The 27,998-nt window shown below is 31.9% G+C and overlaps 1 protein-coding gene across 1 annotated transcript; it reads right to left on the bottom strand.

Annotated features, from left to right (window-relative positions):
• Positions 1–490: 490 nt before the first annotated feature.
• bwa (alkaline ceramidase) lies at positions 491–15,113 on the bottom strand. The gene is made up of 11 exons (XM_080175594.1): positions 14,981–15,113; positions 13,917–14,002; positions 9,738–9,833; positions 7,809–7,891; positions 6,459–6,511; positions 5,913–6,030; positions 5,160–5,228; positions 4,656–4,741; positions 4,087–4,198; positions 1,410–1,447; positions 491–695 (listed from the first exon to the last, which is right to left on the bottom strand). The coding sequence occupies exons 2-11, from the start codon at positions 13,999–14,001 to the stop codon at positions 581–583; spliced, it is 855 nt and encodes a 284-aa protein (XP_080031720.1). The 5' UTR covers position 14,002; positions 14,981–15,113; the 3' UTR covers positions 491–580.
• Positions 15,114–27,998: the final 12,885 nt, after the last annotated feature.

The raw sequence follows: 27,998 nt of genomic DNA, 5'->3' as shown, positions 1-27,998 counted from the left end.
TTCTCTGATTTTTTCCGGGGGGAGGGATGTTTTTACTGCTCTATTAACAATTGCTTTGCATAATCCTTACTAGGTTTGGGCTGGATATCAGTTTTGGCTGGATATCCGGTCATTTTTTAATATTCGGCCGGATACCGGATATCCGTTTATCCGGTAATTTGCCGGATTTTTTTTTCTGGGGGGGGGGGTTCTTTTTCGTGCTCTATTAACAATTGCTTTGCATAATCCTTACTAGGGTTGGGCCGGATATCAGGTTTGGCCGGATATTCGGATATTTAAAATATCTGGCCGGATACCGGATATTGAAACTATCCGGCATTAGAAACCAGCCGGATATCCGGTTGGCTAGATATCAAGTCGGATACCGGATATCCAGTATTATAATCCAGCCGGATATGCGGTATCCGGCCAAAAAGAGTATTCGGCCCAACCCCCAATCCTTACCAATGTCCCTGCAACGCAAGTATATGACTATTAACTAATAAGATCATTAATGTTCTTGAGTGTAACTCTGATATATTTTTTATCACTGATAAAGTTATTATGTAATTTTAGCAGTTTTTTTACATTTAGAGAATATCTAATCATGTTTTCCATTCCCGTTTGAGATGTGTTTAGAATTATGGTGGATAATGGTTGAGTCGTTTATAACCACGTAGGGTATACCAAACTGCCATGTATCTACTGGATAGTACCTGAATAAATATATGGTTAGGGTTCATCAAAATTTAAATACATAAAATAAAAAATTAGATTATCTAAAAACATTTTCTACTCCGACAAAAAAAAAGGTGTAAACAAGAATAGTTTTTATATGAACTTACTATTGGCTAAACCCTCCACCCTCCCCCCCCCCCTCCTAAGAGGCCTCTAGAGGCACGTAAAATGTTTTCTTTTCAATCTATGTTAAGATCAGTTGTTTACCAAAAAAATGTCCGCTGGGCGGCGCTATTCATTTTCTGTTGATTTTTTGAGATTTCTCTTGAGAGGATGGCAGTACCCTCCTCTCAAATAACTATAAACCTTCCCAGAAACTATGAGAAGCTACATTGTAAAGGAGAACCATATCGGTTCAGCGGTTAGTGATATCCTCTGTTACAAACAGACAGATTTCAATTTACTTTATGCTAAGGATTCCAATTTGACATTAACATTGACGTAGACATGACAACTTTTGCTTTGTGATCATTATATTAACATAATAATTTGAAAACCTATTGATAATACGACATAATTCTTTACTTAAAAACTTTTAAAAAGACAAAGATAAGCAAAATTTCATTTAGATAGAAACACATACATCAAACTATCAAATAGCTTATTAATATACAATATACTGACCAATCATAACCATTAAAAATAAAAGGTTAAAGAGCCTAATTTTTTTGCTTAAAAAGATTAATACTTACTTTAAAATTGGTTGTTCCCCTGGTATGTGATTCTTTACCTAATTATTTTAGGATATTTTATATCAATAATCAATATATTTATTAGGGATCTTAAGAGATAAGACAATGGTCGATATTTTTATGTACCATGTACATCCCCAATGATAATAATTAATTAATTGGTTGACACTGTTAGGTTTGAAGCAACCAATGAAGATTTGATAAAAATACCCAAAGCTTTTTATCAAAGTATTGATAAAACTTTAGGTACCAGGATAATTTATAGTTCAATGTCCCCTCCCTCCCTGTAATTTAAGTTAGTTTAGTCTATCTTGCTAACCGCTGGACCAATTCGGCCCTACTTTTTAGGTAAGCTTGATATAGTTACTATTTTGGATAGGGGAGACCTTTAAATGAAAAAAATAGTACCTGAAACAAAATTAACCCTCCTTATTTTCTTATTTTAAGAAATAATCTTATAAATCATTTAATCATCTATCTGATTATCTATCTAAATTTTCCAAATTAGGATCATTATGGCTTAATAAGAACCAATTTAAACAAATAATGACTTAGTATATGTAGAACTAATTTGTTAATGTAAGTTGATAAGACCTTGTTAATCCTAAAGGATTATTTTAGTAATATTACACTTATTTATCAAATAAATTGTTTCATATTATATTAAAAACTAATTGATAAGGTTTAGTTCAAATTAAGTACAATTATATTCATTTCAACTTTGTCTGGTTATTAACAATAAATTTGGCCAATAAAAAGGTTTGAGCGTTCCAGCGCTTTCACACAATCTAGACTATATCAAATTTAAAATTGGTTTTTGGTTTATTTATTAATTACTTTAGGTAATATTTATAAATTAGATGCCGGGTAAGAAAATACCTCCCCCTCCCATCCCTCCTTTGTTTTAAATGTATTGATAATCAACAGGGGGTGGAGGGGGTTGGGGGGTATTAGTGTTCAAATAGAACTTTGTATGAAAGCACCAGCTTTAATACTAATCAGCTTATTCCAATAAGGAAATTAATTTTAAAAATCATGAAACCTATATTTGGTTTTCAGCTGTTGTTAGAGGGCAACATATAGTAAAATTGACGACCTCTCATTTGCCCCCCAAATATAATTTAAGATTTATTTCACTTATTGGTTGATTTAACCATAGAGTCGCCTTCGAGCTCGTGCAATATATGAACCGATTCCTATGCTATCCCATTCGCCATGAACACCTAATTTTTTGGCGATAAACGTTGGAAAATCGGCCATTCAAGCCAAAGGTAGCATGCGAGTTCGCTATCGATATCGTAGTAGAGTATGGGGCGAAGTCGCACAATAGTAGCATAAATTAAAAGAGAGTGAGAGAGAGAGAGAGGAGAGGATAAAAAAAAATAGAAGAAATAAGAATAATGAACCAGTGGCGTGCGAACCGAAGGGGGCATTTGGGGCAATCGCCCCCCCCTAGCGACCAAAACGCCCCCCCTGCCCCCCCCCCTAGCAACCGCCCCCCCTGCCCCCCCCCTAAATGTTAAAAAATGCCCCATTTTGCCCCCCCCTGGTCAACAAAAATGCCCCTTTTTGCCCCCTACTCTACAAAAAGCAAAACTATCCCAGTTTCCAAAAAAAAAGATCAAGAAATACTCCACAAAAAAAATTTTGGCGCTTCGCGCCAACCAGACAGTTACTATTCATTTAACCTTACCAAATTTTTTGATTAGTGTAGAAATTAGGTTATAATCTTTTTTCACTGAACATAACAAACCAGGTTAAAGAAAGTATTTCATTTTGTATAATATAACTTTTTACCAAAGAAATTTTGTACATCCCCAATGATGATACACAAAATTACCCCTTATATAGATTACAATTAGTGGATGAAATGTATGGAAACTCGACTTAATTAACCAACCAATCAAAATTCCATTAAAGTCCCCAAAGTTGTTAAGCCAACGAATAAGAAAAATTTATATGAAATATTGGGGACTAGTGTAATAAATAGCCCAAAAACCCCTCCCTCCCTGCATATTTGAAGAAAAAAATTTGTGCTTCGCACCCTTCCAAATGGTTTTTGCTATGAAATATTGGGGACTAGTGTAATAAATAGCCCAAAAACCCCTCCCTCCCTGCATATTTGAAGAAGGTTAATTTATCTTCTGTACTATTTTTTCTAGCTCCCTTCCCTTCGGTCATTACAGGGTGGGGAGAAGGGATGGGGGAGAAGAGATGGGGGGGGGAAGAGGTGGGGGATATAAATGGGAAATAGGGATGGGGGAAGGGATGGGAAAGAAGGGATAAGGACTAGGGGGCCCATAATCAAATAATCCCACCCCTTAAAACGCCCTTATTTAAAAGTAGTATATATAATCAAAATAATTTTACAAAATCTTCAAAATGCCCCCTCCTAGACAAAGTGCTTCGCACGCCACTGTAATGAACTGAGACACTTTTATACTTTAGAAAGAACCGAATAGAGAGCAGCATTACTTTATACTACTCTGCTACGATATCGATGGCGAACACGCAGGCTACCTTTTCTTGAAAGGCCGATTTTCCAACGTTTATCGCCAACGATAACGAACAACGTAGAATTCTACTTTTTTTAAAGTTTCGCTTGGTATACCTGCTACTAGTGAACAAATGATACTTGTTATTTTTTTAAACCTATTATTGATATATGGTATCCTGCCTCGAAGTAAGCAAAGAGAACAATTGCTGTGTAGCTGCAGAGAAAAATAAGAATATGCCAAGCTCCATGCAGATATGGGAACCCGAGTCCAAGCCAGAAATCACAATAAAATCTAAACAAAACATATAAAAAGATTTTTTAATTTCTTAAAAGCAAATTGGATCTTGCCAATGACTTGTATCATTAATACAGCCACAAACCTATATGACCTTACAATAGATATATTATTTCTTGGATCTTACACCAAATTTTCATGTTCTCTTCTAGAACAAAACTTGCAGCGGGCTAAAATTACTATTACCCCCTCCATCTTCTTTAGCCCATCCCCTCCCTTCCAACTGGATTAACGAACTGACCAATAAACGAGTTCCATGTTAACAAGCTAAATATTTCCCCTGTCATAATATTCACGTATATTCTACTACACCCAAATTCGCTTCTCAATTAAATCTTTTCTTCAATTGTTTTCATTTTCAATTTTATTCCATTTCTAATCAAGGAACACTCCGAAATCAGCCGGGTATCCGATATTCGGTCAAAAAAGTCACCAGCCCAACCCTAATTTTTACCTATCATTAACCCAGCATCCAATGGCTAGGAACCAGAGAATCATAACTCTGTATCCCAGGTTTCGAACTCGTGCCTCCTCTTCTTTCTAAAAATAATGTATATTATGAGTACTATGTCCGTCAGTCCGTAAGGAGGGATGTAATTTTCTCGGATCCTATTTAAGATAAACGGCTGATTTTTTTTTTGCGTGAAGATTCCCTATGCCAATAAGGATCCGGTAAGTAATTTATTTCATCCGATGGTCTGTCAGTTATATTACAAAATATAAATTATAAATATACATGTGAAAGGTTTCGTGATTTTTCTCACTAAATTTATTCCTGATTTAAACATATGCTCTTTAAATGACATTGTATTTCCATACAAAAACATGGGGATGTCGAGCTCAACCCTATGCCTCCTCAAGTGCCTCCAAAAGGCCTGTAGGGGCAGAGCCGTTAGTAAATAATATTTTAGAAGCGGAGTTACTCTTTTTAAAAGCATGTCCGTTCGTCCCAGTTTACCTGTAGTTGATGGGCCATGAGAAAAAAGGCAGGTACGGCCAGTACGAAGAGAAAGAAGGCATTGGCTACCTAAAATAAAATTCTTGTAAATTATTTCACATTCTTTTGAAGCAGCTTATAGGGCCTAATAAAAAAATAACAAAAATACAATACAAATAACCAATGATAGGCCAGTATACATTGTAATTGACCAATAGAAAAATGTATACTGACCTATCATTGGTCATTTGTATTGTATGACGTCATTTTTTATTAGGCCCTATAAGGTGCTTCCATTCTTTTTTCTTTCTCACAAAATCAAGGTTTCTAAGCCTTCACAGAAAAACCTTTGTTTGTCTGCACTGACGCCAAGAATATATAATGCCTCTAATTCATGCACTTGATATTTCAGCAACCGATACTTTCTTAATGTTTTAAGGAAAAATGATTGGTTCGAATAGTAAATCTATGAATATAGATGTATAACCAGACAACTACCTGGATTCCCCTGTTGATCGTTTGCTAGCAAATTGTGTTCTGCTCTTTTTTAGCGACTTGGCTGTGTTAATATTCCCGACGCTATTGGTTGATTTTAAAAGACCCAATTGAAAGCCGGCAAAGGGTCCTCGGGGTGGATGCATGCAATTATCCTAACCGGGCCTACCCCCTGTTTAACCCTAATGTTGGAACCTGTTATTTGGCTGGTTAGTTTGATGATTAGTAACATATAAACGGAAAATATTTGTCTTGAATTTAAAAAAAAATAATTCTTACTGGTTCAAGAAAGCCTAGAAAAGTTGATATGGTGGCAAATATTGTGCACAAGTTTCTGAACTTGATTCTGCCGTCCACCTGGAACCTCCAGCTACGCGGCAGCGCCCATCTGGGATACCTATACACAATAATTTAGTTCATACCTGAATATTAAAATGAAAAATCATAAGGTTATAACCAATTTAGTTAGCAAACAAAACTGGTATTATTTTATAATATTTATTTTAATATTGTCTGTATTGCAATGCAATACTTGATTTTTTAGTATAACTGAAAACCAGTTCTGATCCAGCGGATATAAATCGGCTGCGAGGCCATTCTTCGGGCGGTCGGAGCTAACAAAACTGGTTTTAATCTTGAAAATTGATTCTTAAACTTTAAAAAAAAGTCAGTAGGAACTGACTATGCATCTGTATGTTTTCCTTAAAATTGTATATACTTGACTGATCGATACACAATCTTCTGAGAGATATAATAATGGTTTAAGGTAGGTTTTAGGCTATATAAAAGAAGTTTAGATTTTAAAAAATCAATTAAATAGATTACCAAAGTGCAAAACCAGCCATGATAACCCATAGAATAGCCAACTCATCCAGCAACTGAAAATAAAAATTTATTATTGAAATAATTAAAATTGTTAAAAAAATTTGAAAGTCATTTCCAGTATGGCATCGAAACCGATTAATATTCGGTGGATTTGAACCAGTTCTGAGCCATAGTGAAAAAACATGTATAGCATCGTATCGCAGACTATTTTCCACGAATATTAAAATAAAAAGCATACAATTAATACCAGATTTGCTAGCCTTAGCCTTCGGCCCCTCGGGTCTTACAAAACTGGTTTAAATCTTATGATTTTTCTTTTTAACATCCGCGAATACGAAGTGATAAATAACAATTGATACACACTAATATGGAAAAACAGACATAAATAAACTCATGCCGCCAGAACGACATATACTTTTGAATAGTAGATTTGTCACTAAAAATTAAAACAAAGTTTCTATGTGGGCAATTTTAAACTTTGCTCAAAAAGTTTCACTTATCAAATATTTTTTTTTGGGTTGAAGGTAAAATTTTGATTTAATTAAAAGTTTATTCTACCAGTATTTTATGAAAGTCTGTCTATCTATCAATCAGTTTGTTTATCCATTTTGAATTTAATAATTTTATAATAATCTCTCTATCTATCTAAATATCTATCAATATATCTATACATCTATCTATCTAACCTGTCCAAGAAGACTAAATGTAGCCTGAAAGTAAGCAGAGCAGAGGCCTAACTGTGATATAGATACATATCTATCTATCTATATCTATCTATATATCTATCTAACCTGACCTAGAAGACCTATATCTAAAATCTATCTATCCATCTATCTATCTATCTATCTATCTATCTATCTATCTATCTATCTATCTATCTATCTATCTATCTATCTATCTATCTATCTATCTATCTATCTATCTATCTATCCATCCATCCATCCATCCATCCATCCATCCATCCATCCATCCATCCATCCATCCATCCATCCATCCATCCATCCATCCATCCATCCATCCATCCATCCATCCATCCATCCATCCATCCATCCATCCATCCATCCATCCATCCATCCATCCATCCATCCATCCATCCATCCATCCATCCATCCATCCATCCATCCATCCATCCATCCATCCATCCATCCATCCATCCATCCATCCATCCATCCATCCATCCATCTATTCATTCATTCATCCATCCATCCATCCTTCCCTCTATCTATCTATTTAACCTGTACAAGAAGACTAAGTGTTGCATGAAAGAAGGCAGAGCAGAGGCCTATCTATTGTTTATCCAGCTATCTATCTATATCTATCTATCTATCTATATCTATCTATCTATCTAACCTGTCCAAGAAGACTAAGAGTAGCATGAAAGTAGGCAGAGCAGAGGCCTATCACAATTAGGAGAATCCACATGGTGTGTATACCTACAAAAAGAAAGGATACATCAATGGGCTTAAAAATTTTAGAACTATATATCCTTTTATACAAAGTAGTAAGCTTTTTTTGTCTGTAGTGAAGAATCTCGCTATATGCTGAACCAATATTGTTCTTATCTATGGTGAGCTTTCTTGTAGGTCCAATGAAGGTTTTTAACTATTTTGCGGATGGGTATTTCTTCCCTCTCAATAAAGATGACCCTCTAAAATTACTTTTCTTTTTAAAATCCAATTAAAAATGAGGGGTGCGTTGACTTTTCCCCCTTTTACCTTAAGTGCCCCTAGATGGTTCTAGGAGTTTAGCCGCTAGTCTATAATACAAAGTAGCTTGATGTCTGTCCGTCCGTCTGTCCGTCCGTCCGTCTGAAGCTTAAGATCTCAGTAACTACTGAACCGATCGGATTCCACTCTTCAGGGAACATACCTACTGGTCCTGTGGTGGTTTTAGGCTATTTTCTTGGGGGGTGGGACACCCCCAACCCCCCCCAAAAAACAAAAAAAACCTCCCCATTTTTTTTCTTTCTTTCTTTTAGAAGATTTCCTTGGTCCTTTTTTGTAGAAGATTTCCTTGGTCCTTTTTTTTACGAACTTCATCTTACTTTTTATACTTTTATCACCTCTTGGGGCAAAGCCTCTAGAGGCTAGGGGTGAAGCCGCTATTATGATATAAAGTAATAAGCTTTTTTTGTCTGTAGCGAAGGATCTCGCTAACCGCTAATCCGATATGGTCCTTCTTTACAGTAAGGACTCTTTTAGGCTCTGAGATGGTTTTAGGGTATTTAATTTTTATTTAAATTAGTCTGGATATGGTTTTAGGCCATTTTTCTGCCCTTCGAATATAGAGCCCCTAGATGGTAAGGGCGCAGCCGCTAGTAATTTATACAAAAATATCCAAATAGACAGGGATGAGGTATGTTGAAATTTAGCTTACACCTGTCCTACAAGTTTTGATTACAAGTTATCTTATTTTTTGGCTTAAAACCTCTGAGGACGTTTAAATCTTGATTGCTTGGTACAAACTAACAGTGTCCAAATAGGTCCTACGACAAACGCAGGAGTCCCAAACGTCGGAGTGGATAAACGTCGGTATGGACACTTAATCTAACTAACTTAACTAATAATTATAACCTCCTGATGGGGTATCTTTATAATCAATGCGTCGCGTTGGCCTATTCATTAAGATTCCTTAAAAATATACTAGAGGCTAAGCCCCCCTAGAAGCCTCTAGGGGCACCTAAGGTAGGAGGGGGAAAAGTCGACCTTATCCCATTTTAAAAGTTTCAAAAAATTTTTATAAATATTTTTTGGGGGGAGGGGGGTAAATACACCCTCCCCAAAAATAGTTTAAAACCTTCCCAGGACCTATAAGAATCTTTACTTTAAAGGAGAACAATATTGGTTCAGCGGTTAGCGAGATCCTTCGGGACAGACAAAAATCGCTTTCTACTTTATGTAATAGGATATCATTATCAAAGTGGGTCATTTTTTCGCTTATTTTGCGTATAATTGTGTGTTACCGTTTAATCAAATGCGCTTATTAAGTCAAACTGTTCTTAATTATGACCATTTCATAAATATAAATTTGGTCATAATTAAGAACAGAGCTGGATCTTTAAATCATTTTAGTGGTGAGCCAGATCGGAGTGAGCCGAATTTCAGCCAATCACAGCTAGGCATTAAAAAAAAATGCTGTGCTCTCATTGGTGGAAAGTTGGCTCACCCCGATCTGGCTCACCACTAAAATGATTTAAAGATCCTATCAGCGCAATGTTAAAAAACAACTTTACTGAAAATACGTGAAAAAAATGAGCCCCTTTAAAAAACTAGTGCAAACCTTTTCCACATTTGTTAGTGTACTGTAGGTGTAGGCGCATCAACAGAGGTGGTAACACCAGGAATAACACATTTGAGATCGTATTGATAAACTCAGCTAAAATAAAAATAAATTATTATCATTCTCATAACAGGATTGAAAGAGTTATTGATTAAAAATTATTATTATTATAATTAGTTTTTCCGTCCGTCCGTAACGTTTAACTTTTTTCATAAATTAAGGCATGTTAGAATTGGCTTATCTCTCTCTCTAACTTTCAAATGAAACATTTTGAATTTTAACTTTTTGAACTAAAGTTTTTTGTATGATATAGATATTCTATTTAGTTGATTTCAGAGCTACGCCTTATGGATTTTATGATCCTTGTTTTATTTAAAACCCTAAGTTAAAAACTTTTTAAATTTTGGAATTTTTATCTAATTGCTTATATAACAAGAATATTATGCCCAAACGTAGCGAATAAAAAAAACATCTTTACTAAAGACAAATTTGTTAAGATTGAATCATTGACATAAAATCATACACGAAATTTTAAATTTATTAATTTTTGAATAAATCTTTGAATATTAAAAAGAAAAGCTAAATATTTTGATATTTAATTACGGACATGGCATATTCTAGTCATACAGAAGTTGTGCGACAGCAAAAAAAACAGTACACATTTAATGCCAATTAATGTGCTTACGTATTAAAGATATTTTCTTTAAAGTATAAATATCACAAACGTTTTAAAATTTAAGTGGATTCGACAATTTTGATTGCAACATTTTTTTAAAAGTCTTAAGTTCCCTAACTTTTTAATTACTTACAATACGATTTAGGCATTTATTATTCTGTCTGAAGTTCCAATTTTATTTCTGGCTAGCCAGGCAGAATCTTCTACCTGGATTCTATTCTATACTTTATATTCATTGAGTACAGTTTAATCCATATACATACATAGTACATATAATTGTATAAACATTGTGTACATACTCAAAGAGGGAGGGGAAATTGGGCTGTTTATTACAGTAGTCCCCAAAGTTTTAAAATAACGTTTTCTTATTGGTGAGCTAAAACACTTCGGGAACTTTCATTGAATTTTGATTCGTGGTTTCATTAAGGAGAGTGTCCAAACGTCTCAACGCCTAATTGTAATCAACAGAAGTTGTAATTTTGTGTAGCATCATTGGGGATGTACATCAATTTATTACCTATTGTCTCATCCCCTTAGAACCCTGGTACATACTTGTTTTTAAATTACTATTTGCTAGCTTAACTTATAGAGTATTTCTTTCAATTAAAAAAAACTTGTTTATAATTCTAACTTAAATTTTGCATATAAAATGATATATTATTACAACAAAATGACACAATTTCCTTTTTTAGCAACAATTTTGTTCTTCATACAATAAAGTAAATAATAAGACAAGAAAATCTACATTAGTTTTAAAATTTCTGGTTACAATAAATGCTACAAAATTATAGACATAATATGTCAATCGGTAAAGGCCAGGTTTATGCTATTTTGCGGGTTACAAAAACTCAAGTGTAATTACCCATTTCAGAACAAATTTGCATCGTCTTATTGATCTCGAATTCTAATGATGATTACTGTAAAAGTTAGGCATAATATATCAAGCGTAACAAGGATGACAACATCCATAAAAGCGAAGCTCTGACACGGTAGGACAAATGAACATTAACACTTGAGTACAGTGTCAGAACTGAATAATCAAAATATAAATGTATTAAAGTCGTACGAAACAAAATTTTAAGTAGGTCTGTTGAAAAACCGCTTAAATACAGGATATTGTTTAGGACATACTTACATTTTTAAGACTCGATCATAGAGATGCTTCGCTTATAACAATGTACTTTGTTGTCCTAGAAATCAGTATTCCAAAAATCAGATTTTATCACATAAAAAATTGTTGTTAAAAAAATTTAAAAGTTTCAATGTTTGGTAAAAATACTAAAAACTGTTTTTGATATAAACACTCGTCTTATCTAGGGACAAGGGATGGTTCCACTAAAGAAACTTTGCACTTTGGTTGTACTACAGTGGTTTTTTTTTATGAGAACTTTTTTGACAGCAATTTTACCCCACTTATAGTTATCAGAGTTTATTGATTATTGGCTTATTTTCTTCGTTTTTTAATGCAATTAATAGAACATTAAAAATATATTTCAGTTTTTTAATTAAAAAGTGCAGTAAAATCTAAATTTCAAAACTTAGGTCACAACATCTAAAAATGGGTTTAGCGCATTTTTCTTATGCTCAAATCTTCAACCCTTTGCAAGAAAATAATTGTATTTTCAGTTGTTGACTTTGGGGGGACTGTACTCCCTCCCTGATTGAGATATGGCCTTCAAACTTTGATATATTCTAGTACATGTCCCCAATAGTATCTGTATCAATTTTTAGCTCTATATCTCAACGTTTTGCAGCCATTCTTGCAAAAGGTAGAAGATTTGAACATAAGAAAAATGCGCTAAAACCATTTTTAGATGTTGACACCTAAGTTTTGAATTTTACATTTTACTGTACTTTTTAAACAAAAACTGTAATATTTTTTTGTTGTTTTATTAATTGCATTAAAAAACGAAGAAAATAAGTCATTAATCATTAAATTCTGATAACTATAAGTGGGGTAAAATTACTTTCAAAAAAGTTCACATAAAAAAAACACTGTATAATACACAGAGAGAGGTGACAATGGGCTGTTTCTTACACTAGTCCCCAAAAAGTATAATAACTTTTTTCTTATTAGTTAACTTAAAAACTTTGGGGACTTTGAATTTTGAGTTATTTAATGAAGTTGAATGTTTCAACTACTAATTTTAATCTGTGGAAGGGGTAATTTTGTGTATCATCATTAGAGATATACATGAATTTATCGGCCATTGGCTTTTCCCTTTAGATCACTATAATATGCTGAAAAACATTTAATTTCTGGCATAATTATTTGAACTTTATTTGTGTAGAAATAGCTGAAAATTGGGGCAGGTTTCCTTGAAATGAACTCTCCCTTGTCCCTGCTCTTATCATGATTTAAAAAAAAAACTTTATGTTATGCACTTTTAGTTTCCATGGGTACTTACTAGAAAATTCAGGGAGTGTAAATTACACTGGTACCCAAAGTTTTATAACAACATAATCTTATTCATTAGCTCAAAACTTTCATTGAATAATTATTGGTTGGTTTTAAACTGGTAGTTTCCAAACTATGTACAGGGGGTAATTTTGTTTATCACTAATGAGTACGCACATCAATTTAGCGTCCATTTCCTATCCCTTACTATCCCTGGGAAAGATAGATAACTTGATAATTCACATTTTAGATGCATAGCACCTCTATAAAGAATTAATCAAAATTGAGAATATGTTAGTTCTACAATTTACATATATTGCAATTTTATATTTATGAACGGATTTTAAATACTTTTTCTTGGTCAAAAAATTGTACCTAGTCTCCTTATTGGTAGAAGTCTTGTCATAACAGTTTGACTAATTTTAATTTTTCTTTATTATTAAAATATTGGACAATAAATATATTACGATGGATAAAAAGTTGGGAGCCAAATAGTTTTTCCAAATCAAATAAAGTTCAAATTTGCAATAGTGAATCGTATTTTCTATGAACAATTTTGTTCTTGCTTAATGTAATCTAAAGAAGTATCTTAATCTAAAACACGATAGCAAAATTAGAAAAATAAATCAAATTCATTTGCTAATCCTCCTTTTTTTATTATCTTTAGTAGCAAAGCTACTCTACAACTCACTTTATTTGTTCATCTAACCTTCAACTGGCGAATATAATATACCTATGTACATGCGGTGAAATTGTATAATTTTGTTCACACCAGTCCACTGGCGAATATAATATACCTATATGTGGTGAAACTGTATTATTTTGTTCACACCATTCCACTGGCGAATATAATATACCTATATGTGGTGAAACTGTATTATTTTGTTCACACCAGTCCACTGGCGAATATAATATACATATGTATATGTGTTAAAACTGTATAATTTTGTTAACAACAGTCCACTGGCGAATATAATATACCTATATGTGGTGAAACTGTATTATTTTGTTCACACCAGTCCACTGGCGAATATAATATACATATGTATATGTGTTAAAACTGTATAATTTTGTTAACAACAGTCCACTGGCGAATATAATATACCTATATGTGGTGAAACTGTATAATTTTGTTCACACCAGTCCACTGGCGAAGACTCTCTAGCCAACATATTCCAAGAAGGTAACATCCTTAACATAAAGGAAAAATTAATCTGTTTATCTTAAATCTAAAGAGTTGTTGTAATTATGTATTTTGCATCATAACCTTTTCTATCAATTAAAGCTTACAGATTTTAAATATTGAATCATCATCTTCATATATAACAATTATGGTAAGCTATAACAATATCAATAATAAATATACATTTAGACACAAGAAATCAATAATTTTAGCAGAAAAAGGACAATTGTTGTCCTAGGAATCAGTTTTCATAAAATCAGACCAATCGTATAATTTTATTACTTAACAATTTGTTGTTAAAAAAGTTAAAAATTAACATGTTTACAATGGACGTACAGATTTTCTGGTAGGGATTAGAGTTGAAAGAGTTGCTTCGCTTTCTAACTCGTACCTAACGGCTATAGGAATTATCATGCAAAGTTTGAAATCAATATGACGAAAAGAGCTAACCGTTACGGACTGACGGACCGAACATAATTATAGAAAAGCTTCGAGCTTCGCTTTTAAAAATCATACTATATATATAAGTTATGGAATTGAACAATTTTTTTAAGAAAACTGATTTTAGTTAAATGTTTCATTTTTTAAAGCATGGCTACGAAACTGATTAATATCCAATGGATTAGAACCTGTTCTATGCCATATCTAAAATTATGTTTCTTATATCGCATTATTGGCAACTTTCTGCGAATAATAAAATAAAAATAAAAATATTAATACTAGTTTTATTGGGGAAATATCATTTACACATCCAGCAAAAGTACAGTAGATGTAATTTCGCCAGTGCATTTCAATAAGTATGGATGTATTTAACTATATACAATATATGACAACAATATTGAAACTCATGGCAAACTTACATCTAACATATTATTTATACCCTTGGGGCAAACAAAACTGGAAATAATAATTTTTCATTTGTCTGTCTGCAGAAAGCTGTCTATAATACGATGCTATAAATATCTATAATAAAACTAACTGTTTACCTTGTGATTATTTGTATTTAACTTTGTTACAGAGTGAGGTAGGTAACGGTCATAACTAGAAAAACTTTTATATACACAGCTTGATATACAAATTTTTAAACTTACATTTTATCTGAAAAAGAAACAAAATTAATGTTAAGTAAATACTTCATAAAATTGTATACTTATATGATTTCCTTGATTTTTATTCTTTTGGTTCAAAGATTTTTTGGATAAAATCTATAATTCTTAAATAACTTTTTTGGCTCACTGCCTCACAAAAATAGTGAGGCAAAATTATCCCCTCTAAATTTTAATGAGCCTCACTTATTTTAGTGAGGCAAAGAATTTTTAGTGAGGAAAAAGTTTTTTAAGAATCCACCTCAGGATGACAACATCAATCACAAAAATATCATGAATGGACGAAAGAACATAGCAAATGTTTAAAGAGAAATAATATAAAAAATACCTTTCCAAATATCAATATATTTGTATTTTATAGCGAGAACGATAGACTGACATTTAATTGTTTTTCTGGGTGCTCTTTGGTGGGGGTATTTACGCCAAAAATTCAACAGTCTGTCTTAAATAACAACCAAGAAAATGGGAATTATAAAGTAGGTTTTCTGCGTCATGACTGAATTTAAATCACTAGCTTACTTTTTAATTTCCTTTTAATTACTAAACTATTTCTCAACTTTAATATACTTAAATAACCTGTAAAGTACAATTGAGTTTGCTTAAAACTGTGTAAAACTTATACAGATGTGTGCAATGAATAAATGCAGGTGTACAAATAGTTTTTGAGACAAAATTTTCTATAGCTATAATTGTCTGTCTGTCAAATCGTCTAGCTAAATGCATCTTGAAAGAATTTTTCTTGCTATATTCTCTTTTTTCTGTTTTATAATAAAATTTTTTTTAAAAATTTCCATAAGTTTATTTGTTTATTTCAATTTTAGCTTTGCTTTAATAGCTGTTTTAATTCTTGTTTAATAACAAGGATGACAACATCAATAAAAGCGAAGCTCTGAAATGGTAGGACAAAGAACATTAACACTTATAGAGTGTCAGTAATGAATAAGAATATGACTGTTTAAGTCGAAACAATATTTTGTTGCAAATTTGTTTGCAGGATAATGTTTCAGGACATTTTTACTTTCTCGTTTATTACATGAAAAATAATAGTAATGAAATTCATAAATTGGATGAATATGATAATTAGATTATATCATACAAAAATTGTGGTCAAAAGGTTAAAAATGTTTTAAATGGACGTACAAACATTCTAGAAAAGATTATAGAATTGCTACGCTTCCTATATTTAACTCAGCTGTTATAGGAATCACCATGCAAAGTTCGAACGATTGGACAATTTTAACATGTCTATCTTTAAGTTTCGAAAAGAAATCTTGAATCATGTACAATTTAGTATAAAGAAAGTAATAATAAACAATTTGTAAATCTTTATTCAATTTTCTGTAATTCTTTATTAGTCTTTACACGAAAACTTGTAAGAAAGGCAACTACACAAAAATGTTGGGTGACATGTTTAAACTAACCATATAAGCTTATTTTTAAAAGTACCCAAGGTTTTTCATCATTATAAATCTTTGGGTACTAGTATAATAATCTCCTCCATCCCTGAAAATATTCAATTTGTGTGCTAATCATATAATACCATATTGACGTAGCTAGAGCATATATATCGTGATTATTTATACATGCCACCATCAGATGTACTGAATTTTAGTTTCAAAAAGTGTACTTGGCTTCCGCGTCCTATCTCAATATTTACTTCTAGCTAAAAAAGCTTCAAACTTTTTTAAAAATCTAAATTTGAATAATTAAAATTTTGAATTTATAATGTATAACTCGTTTATACATTATATCGCTTTTCAAATAGCGTTTGCAATAATTGGGTTATCTGCTGTACAACTTTGGAAATTAGGAAAGAAATAGGCAATCCATTTTCAGCACATCCACCATCAACATTACATGGTCCTGCCATGTAGCAAATAAATATTCTAGCAAGAGTAATCAACAATTTTGTATTCTTAAAGGATAAGATTAAAGGTATTATTCATCTAATGCCAATATATAAACAAATCATTATGATTAAATGAAAAAGAAAGACAGAGAGATAAATAAAATAAGGGGAGAGAGAAAGGTAAAAAATAACAAAAAGATGGAGATAAGATAGAGATAAGATTTGGGACGGTTTTTTTGAGGGAGGGAGGAGTTTTTCGGGTTTTTTAAAATATGTTTTTGTGTAAAAAGTAAACTAACCAAACACCCTCCTCCCCCCCCCCCCTACATTTCAATTTATTTAAAAAATAACGAAGGAGGCACTTTGAGGGGAGGCACCAGATTTTTTTTTTAATATTAAAATTCAATTTAAAATTGTAAGGAATACATACATACATACATACAAACATATTTGTAGAGCTGATATTAAAATAAATGTTATCAAATCATGTTAAAATCATGAAAAGTAATAAATACATAATAGATAAAAAAATTAAATTATCATCATTGTGTTATTTCAAAAGAACATCATGAAATCTCATTAACAAATGATATATCGAAAGATTTTGCGTGATTTTTAATTGTTTCCCAACAAGAGGAAAAACGGGCAAAAACCATACTGTATTTGTAGGATAAACTGGATATATATAATATAATGATATAAGTGGACATACTGACAGAAGAAAATTTGTCGTCAATATAGCTTGCTAACATGTACATCACTTATTGGTCAGTTCGTTAGTCCAGTAGGAGGGGATGGGGTGAGGTAAAGGGGGTATTGCTATTTAGCCAGTTACAAGTTTCACTTTATTAGAGTACATAATAAACTGGTGTAAGATCCAAGTATATAATATGCATCGACGTCCAAGGGGTATTTACCCCCTAAAACGTTAAAACTCCTCAATTTACACCCCTCAAAACTTATATACATTATAGTACCATACTCAATCTTATAAATTCCTCATTTTACCCCCCTCAAAATAAAAAGCTTGGGCGTTCCGTATAATCAAGGAAAAGGGAATGTGATTCTGACAAAAAAAAAACTAAGTGAAAATACGATGAATCGCCCCTTATAGGGCGATGCTACGAAAGGGACTATTACCGGTAAGTTTAGTTGCTATATTGGGAAAGCCCTCCATGATTAGGTCACCGCACCACAGAATAGGCCCCTCGATTGGGTTATGTATAGAAAAGAAACCTACCCCCTTCTTAAATCAATTTATTTTAAAAATATGTGGATTGGGCACTATTTGGGAAAGCAACATTTCATGTAGTAATTGTTAGATACTAAAGGCAGGTTTCCACAATTGAATAGCAGATTGATCTATCAGCCATTGTCCTATCACTGATTACATTGACTTAAAAACAACAAAATCAAATTTTTTTTATAAATAAAATGCGTTAATACAGCATAAAAAATTTGTTTACAAATATGTCAAATTAAACGTTTATAAAATATTTGATTTATATGGAATTAATATTATTGAGTAACAATTTACTAATTCGACGATTTATTAAAAAAATTTTGTTGATTTTTTTATTCAAATTTTTTTCATTCCTTATTTTGTAAACTACTCTTCAATTGGATTTCTAACTAAGGATAATTTTTCATTTAGATTATCCTATTAGGAGTTAATTCATTACAGTCGATAATAACTAATGTATTTGGCTATATTCTAATTAATTTCAGGGAGGGAGGAGACATTGGGCTGTTTATTGCACTAGTCTCTGAATGTATAATAACGTTTTTATCTTATTCGTTGGCCTAACCTTTTTTTAGACTCACATTTAATTTTTATTGGTTGGTTCATTAGGTTGAGTGTCCCTATATCTCTGATAAAAATAGAGAATTATGGATTTGGGGTAGCTAAGAATTAATAAAATCAATATGTTTAATCCCGACTGGTGTTCATGTAAAAACTTAAATAAAAATTAGTTAATAAACATACACTGGTACCCAAAGTTTTTAAACTATTTGTTGGCTCAAAACTTTGGGTATTGATTGGTTGGTTCCAAACTAGTATTATCATGATTTTTCAGCTAAAAATATTATTTACTGAAGTGTGGTGTTTTTGTTTATCATTATTGGGTATCAAAGCATATCAAGTTGTTACACAGCTGCGCCACTAGCTATAGTCATAATCTTGATAAAGCTCTTGTGTTTTATAGGCCATAGGGTATCAAAGCATATCAAGTTTCAAAGTAAACTTTTCACAGCTTATATAATGTATGCCATAACTTCCGCTACGCTGTACTCTCATAACTGTCAAAAGACAGAAAGACAATGGACGATAATTTAATGTACATCCCCAATGATGATACATGAAAATACCACTTCTGTAGATTAAGATTAGTGGTTGAAATGTTTAAACACTTAACTTAATGAATCAACAAATAAAAATTCACTAAAGATATTAAGCCAACGAATAAGAAATCGTTATTAAAACTTTGGGGACTAGTGAAATAAACAGCACATTGTCCCATCTCCTATTACATATAATAATAAGGTTTTTTGTTTGTTTGTCTGTTAACATCTAGCTAACTTCTGAACCGATCGAGTTCTCCCTTTGAGCTTCTGTAAATAAGTCCTAGTATAGTTTTAGACTATTAATTTCCTGCATTAATTTCTCCTCCCCCCCCCCCCCCTCCAACCCTATTATAGGGACACAGCCACTAGTAGTAAAACAACATAAAAAGGTAATTAATGGTCTTCAAGTAAGTTAATAAAATATGGTACAAAATTGTAGAATTAATTTATTTTAACATTAACAATATAAAAAAGAATTTTCGAGTAATTGATGTTTTACCGCTTATACAATGTATGGTTTCTATAGTCAAATATATTGCAATAAATAACTTTTTATTTCTCAGGAGAAAAAAAATGATAAAATTATAATTTGAAGATTTATAATAAACTATTTTTCTGTTCTGTTTCCTGAATGTGTAGGGAGGGAGGGGACATTGGTCTGTCATTTACACAAGTCCCCAAAATTTAATAATTACGATTACTTATTCGTTGGCTTAACATCTTTGGGGACTTTTAATGAATTACCATTGGTTGGTTTATTAAGTTATTTGTCAAAACGTTTCAACCAATAATTGTAATCTAAAAAAAGGATAATTTTGTTTATCATCATTGGGGATGTACATTAATTCATCGGCTATGTCTTATCCCTTTAGACCCTTACTGGTATAAAATCTTCTAATTAAAGTATACAGCTTCATTTTAAAAGTATACTGTTATATCTTAGTATGATATAGTTCTAGAAACCATCTAAAACACGAAAATTAATGCATATAGTTAGCAAATATAAAAATAAATATTTAACAGCAAGTAAGATTTTGATATAAAATTAGTCAAAACAAGGATGAAAACTTACAAATTTAGGACAATTTACCCTTCCCCCTCTTTCGTGTAAATTTCAAACTTTGCATGATGATTCCAATAAGAGTTAGGTACGATTTAGGAAGCGTAACAACTCTTTAAACGTTACTAGAAAGTCCATACATCCATTGAAATAAAACATGCCATTATTGATCTGATATTTGGGACAATGATTTCTAGGACAACAATGTAAAATACTTTAAGTGAGAAATCCTAAAAATTAAAAGTATGAACTTTTACTGTATCCTATATTTACGCAATTATGCAACAAATTATTGTACAATTTTGTTTCGATTTACAAATCAATAACTCTAGAAGTTTTATTGTTCGTTTGTGTTTTCTTCTAATTTTAGAGCTTTGTTTTACGATTGTTGTCATCCTTGTTTTATTTAAAAGTATTAATTTTCCTTATGAACGAAATTCAATTCATTTACTGTAAATCTATTTATAGATTTTTTTTTACTTTTGCTGATATTACATTAAATACACTTTTAAGTAATGCTCAGTTAATAACCATTAAATTATCATAAATTACAATCTAATATATGGCAATATAAAATATAAAAATCTACCAAATTTTGTATTAATTAGCCTTAGAAACCAGAAGTCTAAAGGGATAGGACAATGGCCGATAGATCCCAAATGATAACAGATTAAATTCCGCTTCCATTAGATTGTAATTAGTGGTTGAAACATTTGGCCACAATAACTTTAATGAACCAACCAATCAAAATTCAATAAAAGTTCCTAAAGTTTTTACTCAAACGAATAAGAAAACGTTAGTATAAAACTTTGGAGACCAATATAAAAGCCCGATGTTCCCTCCCTCCCTGCATAGAAACTCTACATGCTGCTGTTAAACGTTCCTACAACCCCAGTTTATAGAGTAGCAGCATTACCTAAAATTACTATTAAAATTGATAAGGAAAGAAGTATTTGAAAATGAAATATTTCAATATTAATTTAGAAAAAAAACGAGTGTACAAAGTTTATTTAATTCACTTTTAGTTAGGTAGTATGTTTATTTTTTATGCAATGTTGTTTTTTGTTTATCAACTGTAAAAGAGTACAAAACTTAATACATTTAACATTTAATTCTTTTAAAGCTAGGATTTTCTACATAAATACTGTTGCCGTCTGTAGCGGATAGAATTAATTATTAAGCTAGTTATCATATAAGTTCTAACCCCTAATGTATTATATGCTATGGACATTCCCGGGACCTATTAGAAGCTATCCTGTAAAGTAGAAACATATCGATTCAGCGGTTAGCAAGATCCTTCGGTAAAAACAAACATCTAGTTACTTTATTTTACAGTTGAATATGGAAAATGGTTCATTTATTAAACCTTGATTGCTATTTCTATAAAACAGCTGCAGCATTAAGAAAATCTGCTAAAACTTTCCAAACTTCGTCACATCCAAAGGACACTTCGAATCAAACTTATTCATTAAAGAGCAATATTCGGGCGTTGTCCTCTATAAAAAAAAATAGCAAAGGGTATCTTAGACAATACAGCAAAACATTGTTAAAATTTAGCCAAAACTGCACAGACATTATAATAGAATATACATGTTCGCTAATTTAATGATTATTAAGTTATGTTGTTTTGTAAAACTTTTAATCATTGACAGAGAACCAAGGACGAAAAAATACATGAAAAACTTTTTTATGTTGAAATATTTTTCTTAAACCAGATGCTTGCGGAAGGGGGGTTAATTCTTCCCCCTGCACCCCCTTGATACGAGGTCTGCACCCAACTGATACACCCCTTCAAAAACATTCAAAGCTAAAAAGCTACACCTGTCTTTAATTTAAAGTTTTCAAATCTCAAGGGGGTGTCAAAATTTTTGTTTATTATTATAAGTAAAAAAGATATATACCTAGTAGATTTAAATGGAAGCATATATATCGACAGCGAGAGTGAGGGAATTTAAAAACACGGTTTGCGTGACAAAATATGATAACTAAAACAAACTTGTATTGTAACAAACCAATGTCTTTGACGTCACAACTATCTTATTGGGGGAAATTAGGTGTCTTTGTGAGTGTGTGTGTGTGTGTATCAGTAATGAGTCATTATTCATGGATGCACACGCGCAGTATATAAGTATCTGCTTCTCTCACTCACTCAATCCTTACAACAAAAAAGATGAATACCAATTGTATATATGCTTTTAGAGTTCCCTATATATGAGTTCATACGTGAGATTTGGGGACATTCATTGAATTTTGGTTTATATTTTGGTTTATTAAGTTGAGTATGTAAACATTTTAACCACCAATTATAATCTACAGAATGGAAAATTTTGTGTGTCATCATTGGGGATGTAACAATTTTGTTTATCATCATCAATTATGTAGAATAACTTATCGGCCATTGTCTTATCCCTTTAGATCCCTGTATAAAGACCTTCTTTTATTTTCAATTTAACTCGTTTTTGTATTCTTGGAATTTTCTGGAAGAGAGAGGACAATGAAAATTAAATCAACTTCTTACTATTTATCTTTATCTCTCACTCTCTCTATATATTTATTTCGCCGCAAGCCTCTAGTGGTGGGCAGGAGAAAAATAGCCTTATATAAAGACATCCTTAAAGCTTACCAGTAAAGTACTAAAAAGGATCAGTATTTTGCGAGTTCTATAGCTACAGACAAAAAAAAACTTTTTATTTTATATTATAAAATATATAGCTACATTGTAAAGGAGAACCATATCGGTTCAGCAGTTAGCAATATCCTTAGGTACACACAGACTGACATCCTTTTACTTTTGTAGAAGGATAATTTTTTTGCTATGTTTATTCCTGTTAAAGTGTAAACTACAAATGTTTCATGATTGATTTCAGAGCATCAAATTTCATTAATGAATATGCAAATATAAAAACTTAAATATGAAACAACTGTATCGAAATTATAAAAATAATAGATATAATTATTAATTATTTGATAGGAGGTTAATTGCTTGATATTTTACTTTTAACAATTTAGCAGGGAAAAAGGGGACATTGGCCTTTAAATTATACTAGTAGACACAACCCAATCTTTCCAGATTTTGTATAATTTTTTGAGGAACACGACTCCAGTGACGTCATATTTTTCTTTCCCGAAAAAGGGAAGGGGGGAAGAAAAAAAGAGATGGGAGAAAAGGAGGTTTTTCCCATCTCTTCTGAAGAGATTTTCTTCCCCCCTTCCCTTTTTCGGGAAAGAAAAATATGACGTCACTTGAGTCGTGTTCCTCAAAAAATTATACAAAATCTGAAAAGATTGGGTTGTGTCAAACTAGTACCCAAAGTTTTATGAACCCGGTTTCTTATTCGTTTACTCAAAATTTTGGGTTCTTTCTTTGAACTTTAATCTGTTAGAGTGTCAAAACTTTTCAGTCAAAAATTCAATCTACAGAAATGATTATTTGGTTTATAATTATTTGCAATTTATGTCAATTTATTGTCAATTGTCTTATCCCTTAGACACCTGCAATGTGTTATTACTTCCCCATAAATATAAGTTTCATGGTATCGCACAGGAGAGCAGGGATAACACAATGGTAGTTAGAATGATAAACAAATTAGAGGATAAATTTCGACATTAAAGGTTTGTGCAACAAAATCAACATTTAATAATAGTTATTTCTCGCATCGTATTATAAACTGCTTTCCGCGGATATAGAATGTACAATTATGAGATTTTAAAACCAGTTTTTCAGCCCCGAGGTGCCGAAGGCATCGGCTAAAAAACTGGTTTTAATCTTATGATTGTACATTTTTATATTCGTAGAAAGCTGGATATAATTCGATGCTAGACATAGTTTTTTCGTATGGATGAGAACAGGTTCCTATCCACCGGATTCGAATAAATACGAGAAAAGTACTTAAAAGTCAATCCATGAGTGATCGATTTTATAAAACTTTAGGTACAGCCCAATGCCCATACACCCTTTCCAATAATTTGATCTTTTTTAAAATAGAAAATAAATTTTTTTTTTAAATTTTAAGATAAAAAAACCCATTTGCAAATAATAAAAGTTTAATTACTTATTTATGAGTTGGGAGCGTAAAACTTTTCTCTTGTCATAAAAATATAGTTGGATAAATCAATTCTGAAAACTGTGATTGAAACAACATTAGCCTGGGTTGACATTACAGCAGGGCCCAAACTTTTCCACGAAAAATTTGAAACTATTCAAGGGTTAATTTTGTTTTTGATAATTGGGATTGTATATCTATAAATTGTTCATTTAGATATCTGCTTTTCTTCTTATAAAACTTGAAAGGGTAACAAGCTTTAGCTTTTAAAGAAAGTGTTATATACTAGCGGCTACGCCCCTAGAGTCCTCTAGTTTTTTTCAAAATAAAAAAAAATGGAGGTGGAGGGCTATAAGAATCTTCATTATAAAGGAGAACTATATCGGTTTAGTAAAGCTTACAACTTCATATAATAGGATATTTTCAGCCTTCCAACTTTAAATGCTAAAAATGATCTTACTTAGGAGACAGCTGAAAGATGTTTATAACTGGAAATTTCCCATGCAATCTTGTTGAAACTAGGTGTAGTAACCCTCCTTAATCTATAATATCCCTCAGCTAGATACTTTCTTTCCTCCAACATATCTCATCAGGGAATACAGGAATAAGTAAATGGTAACAAATGATTATCACAGAAAGTAACCGCATGTCTTAAGGGATAAGACAATAGCCGATAAATTGATGTACATTCCCAATGATTATCCACAAATTTACCCCTTCTGTAGAATACAGTTAGTCGATGAAACGTTTGGACACACAACTTTATAAACCAACCAATTAAATTCAGTAATGTACCCAAAGTTGTTAAGCCAATGAATAAGAAAAAAGAATATTGTAAAAAAATTTGGAACTAGTGTCCCCTCCCTCCCTGATGTTAGGTCTGTTTGTATGTGTAGAAAAAGCTCCCACTAACCACTGAACCGATATGGATCTCCTTCACAATGAAGTTTCTTAAATAAAATCAAAAGTGGAGTGTAGAATTTCCCTCCCTTCCTTACGTGCCCGTAGAGGCTAAGGGGTATATGTTAGTATATATTTGTTAAAAAAATGTTTTGAATTTTTAAAAATTAAACTAATAAACTTTTTTACTTTGTCCTATCTTCTAACCTTTCTTAACCCAAAATGCTCCATCAAGTAAAATGGTGTTTTGATAAAGATAGATAAACACAGACAATTGCAAATACAAGGCAAAAAGACTATAATGAAGGCGCAAATCAAAAATGTTTTTTTTATTGCTATGCTACTCACGGACATATTTTTCCTTTTTTATGTCCATCATACAACATTATTTTCTGTTTTTGTTAGGTTTGCAAAATCTGTATCTAAATCATGCATGGGGTCAGACAATAAAGGAAATCAGAACGATTATTTCCAATAGTTATGTACGTATGTACGTATGTACGTTGTATTTAAAAGAATGAAAGATAAGGACAGAAGAGTTTAAATTAATCCAATCTAGGACGTTTAAGCTTTTTTGAGAGGTTTTTAAAGATTCGGGGGGTTAATCTACTCCAATTTTTTTTTAATTTCAATGGTTGAGGGTAAATTGAAGTGTTTCAGAGTTTTTTTGTTTTTTGGGGGGAGGGGGTTTAACACCCCTAAACCGCCCACCCCCCCTAGTCTATAAATCTACATTTTGTTACTTTTAAGCAGATACAAATTTTGCGGTTTTGTTGGAATACGTTATTTTTAAATCACGGATGTTCGGTGGATGTTTTTTCATTACCACTTTAGTTTTCAGATCTTTTGTAACTTCTAAGTATTCTAATAAAATAACCAAAAAATCTATACCCCCATTAAAAGATGCTTAAATAATTTATAATAACCCTTGATTTTTCTTCTTAAAAAATAGGTCAGTCTAAATCAAATTCTTAATGTTAGATACAATACAGAGTTAAATAACTATTATTTTAAGTGTAGTTTTATTTCCACAGTAATCCCTAAAGGCCTCTAGTTGCAATTGAAAAGGGGGGAGTTGAATTCGATAACCCAATTTTTCCATTTTAAATATAAAAAGAAAAGGAAAAGGTAAATATATAATTTTTGGGGTGGGGGGGAGGTAATTCTCTTAGGATGGTGGTGGTATCCTATCCCAAAATATAAATAAACCCTCCCAGTTCATATGAAAAGCTACCCTTTACAGGAGAACTATATCGGTTCAGCGGTTAGCTCGATCCTTTGGTACAAACAGACAGAAAACCGACATCCTGAAGTATGTAATGACATTCTTTTTGCTATTTTACAGAAAAATAGCAAGTGTTGATAGATATATTACCATTATTAATGGGATGTACTGAATTTTAGTTTCCGAAAGTGTACCTAGCTTCCGCGTCCTATCTCAATATTTGCTACTAGCTAAAAAAGCTTCAAACTTCCCAAAATTTGAATAATTAAAATTTTGATTGTTTAATGTGTAAATCGTTTATACATTATATCGCTTTTCTCTTTGACCGGAGTAGCTGAAAATAGCGTTTGCAATAATTGGGTTATCTGCTATACAACTTTGGAAATTAGGGAAGAATTAGGGAAGCAATCCATTTACAGCACATCTATTAATGGACAATAACTCAGACAGGGTGGGGACATTGAACTGTAAATCACACTTGTACCCAAAGTTTTATTCAACGCTATCTTATTCATTGGCTTAAAAACTTTGGGTACTTTCATTGAATTTTGATTGGATGTTCAAAAACTAGTATTGTCAAAACTATCTATTTTATCAATTGGAGATGTACATCAATTTATCGTTCATTGTCTTATCCCTAAAGTTCACTAGAATTTCAACCCTCTGTGTATTATCTAATCTTTCCAAATTATTTTCTTGCTGTAGATGTACTATGTAAAATGAATAGTGTGCCACCACTACCGATAAATGTATCCAATTTGCAAATCATAAAATATGCAAAATATTATGTTAGCACAAACTGTCTTCTCCCATAATAGATATAGAATACGTGGATGTATTGACAGGGAAAAAATTAGCATTAATTGAGGTTACTATTATGTACCGTATTCATTGGTCAGTTTGTTCATTCAGGAGGGGAGGGGGTGGAACGACCAAGCTAATATTGCTTGATTCCCTTCAACAAGAGATATTAAGTATTACTTAATTTTACGTAAAAATCTTGTGCAACATCCAAATAATAATATATCTATATCCCATTAGCTTAAATTAAGTTAATATCTCCCCCTGTCATAAACTTTGAATTTTTCGCGCAAACAGATTTGACAGTAAGTGAAAGTGATGGAACTTTTTCATGAATAAGTGCAAAGAGAAAGCTCATTATATGTAGACAATCGCAAAACTGTTAAAATAGATGTATACTTTATAGCAAAGAAGAAGTTTTTAAGTATCAAAATGTATACTTTTTAATAAAGGAATGTACATTGTACATAAAGTTTTTTTTTTCTTTTTTGTCCATTAAGAGCTCGCTAACCAATGAACTGAATGTGTTGTCCAATTTAGATATATAAAGCAACATTTTTGGATGTTTATAGGCATTGTATTTCCCCCACCCCTCCCTCTATCGTCAATAATAACAGTGAAATGTATACAATTTTCAGTCCCCACCCTTTGACATTTGTGCAACTAATACGTCT

This window comes from Acartia tonsa, chromosome 11 (assembly GCF_053477335.1).
Source record: "Acartia tonsa isolate MP-2025a chromosome 11, ASM5347733v1, whole genome shotgun sequence".
Lineage (NCBI taxonomy): Eukaryota > Metazoa > Arthropoda > Copepoda > Calanoida > Acartiidae > Acartia > Acartia tonsa.
This window is presented reverse-complemented; position numbering and strand designations above follow the sequence as displayed.

Bases quoted from the DNA above. Each gene is read 5' to 3' on its own strand.
- bwa (XM_080175594.1), bottom strand. From the start codon at position 14,001: ATGTTACCTTCTTGGAATATGTTGGCTAGAGAGTCTTCGCCAGTGGAC. The intron at 6,512-7,808 runs GTTAGATAGATA...TTTTATTTTCAG, and splicing joins CTCTTAGTCTTCTTGGACAG to TTGCTGGATGAGTTGGCTAT. The intron at 5,229-5,912 runs GTAAGAATTATT...ATTTTATTTTAG, and splicing joins TTCTAGGCTTTCTTGAACCA to GTAGCCAATGCCTTCTTTCT.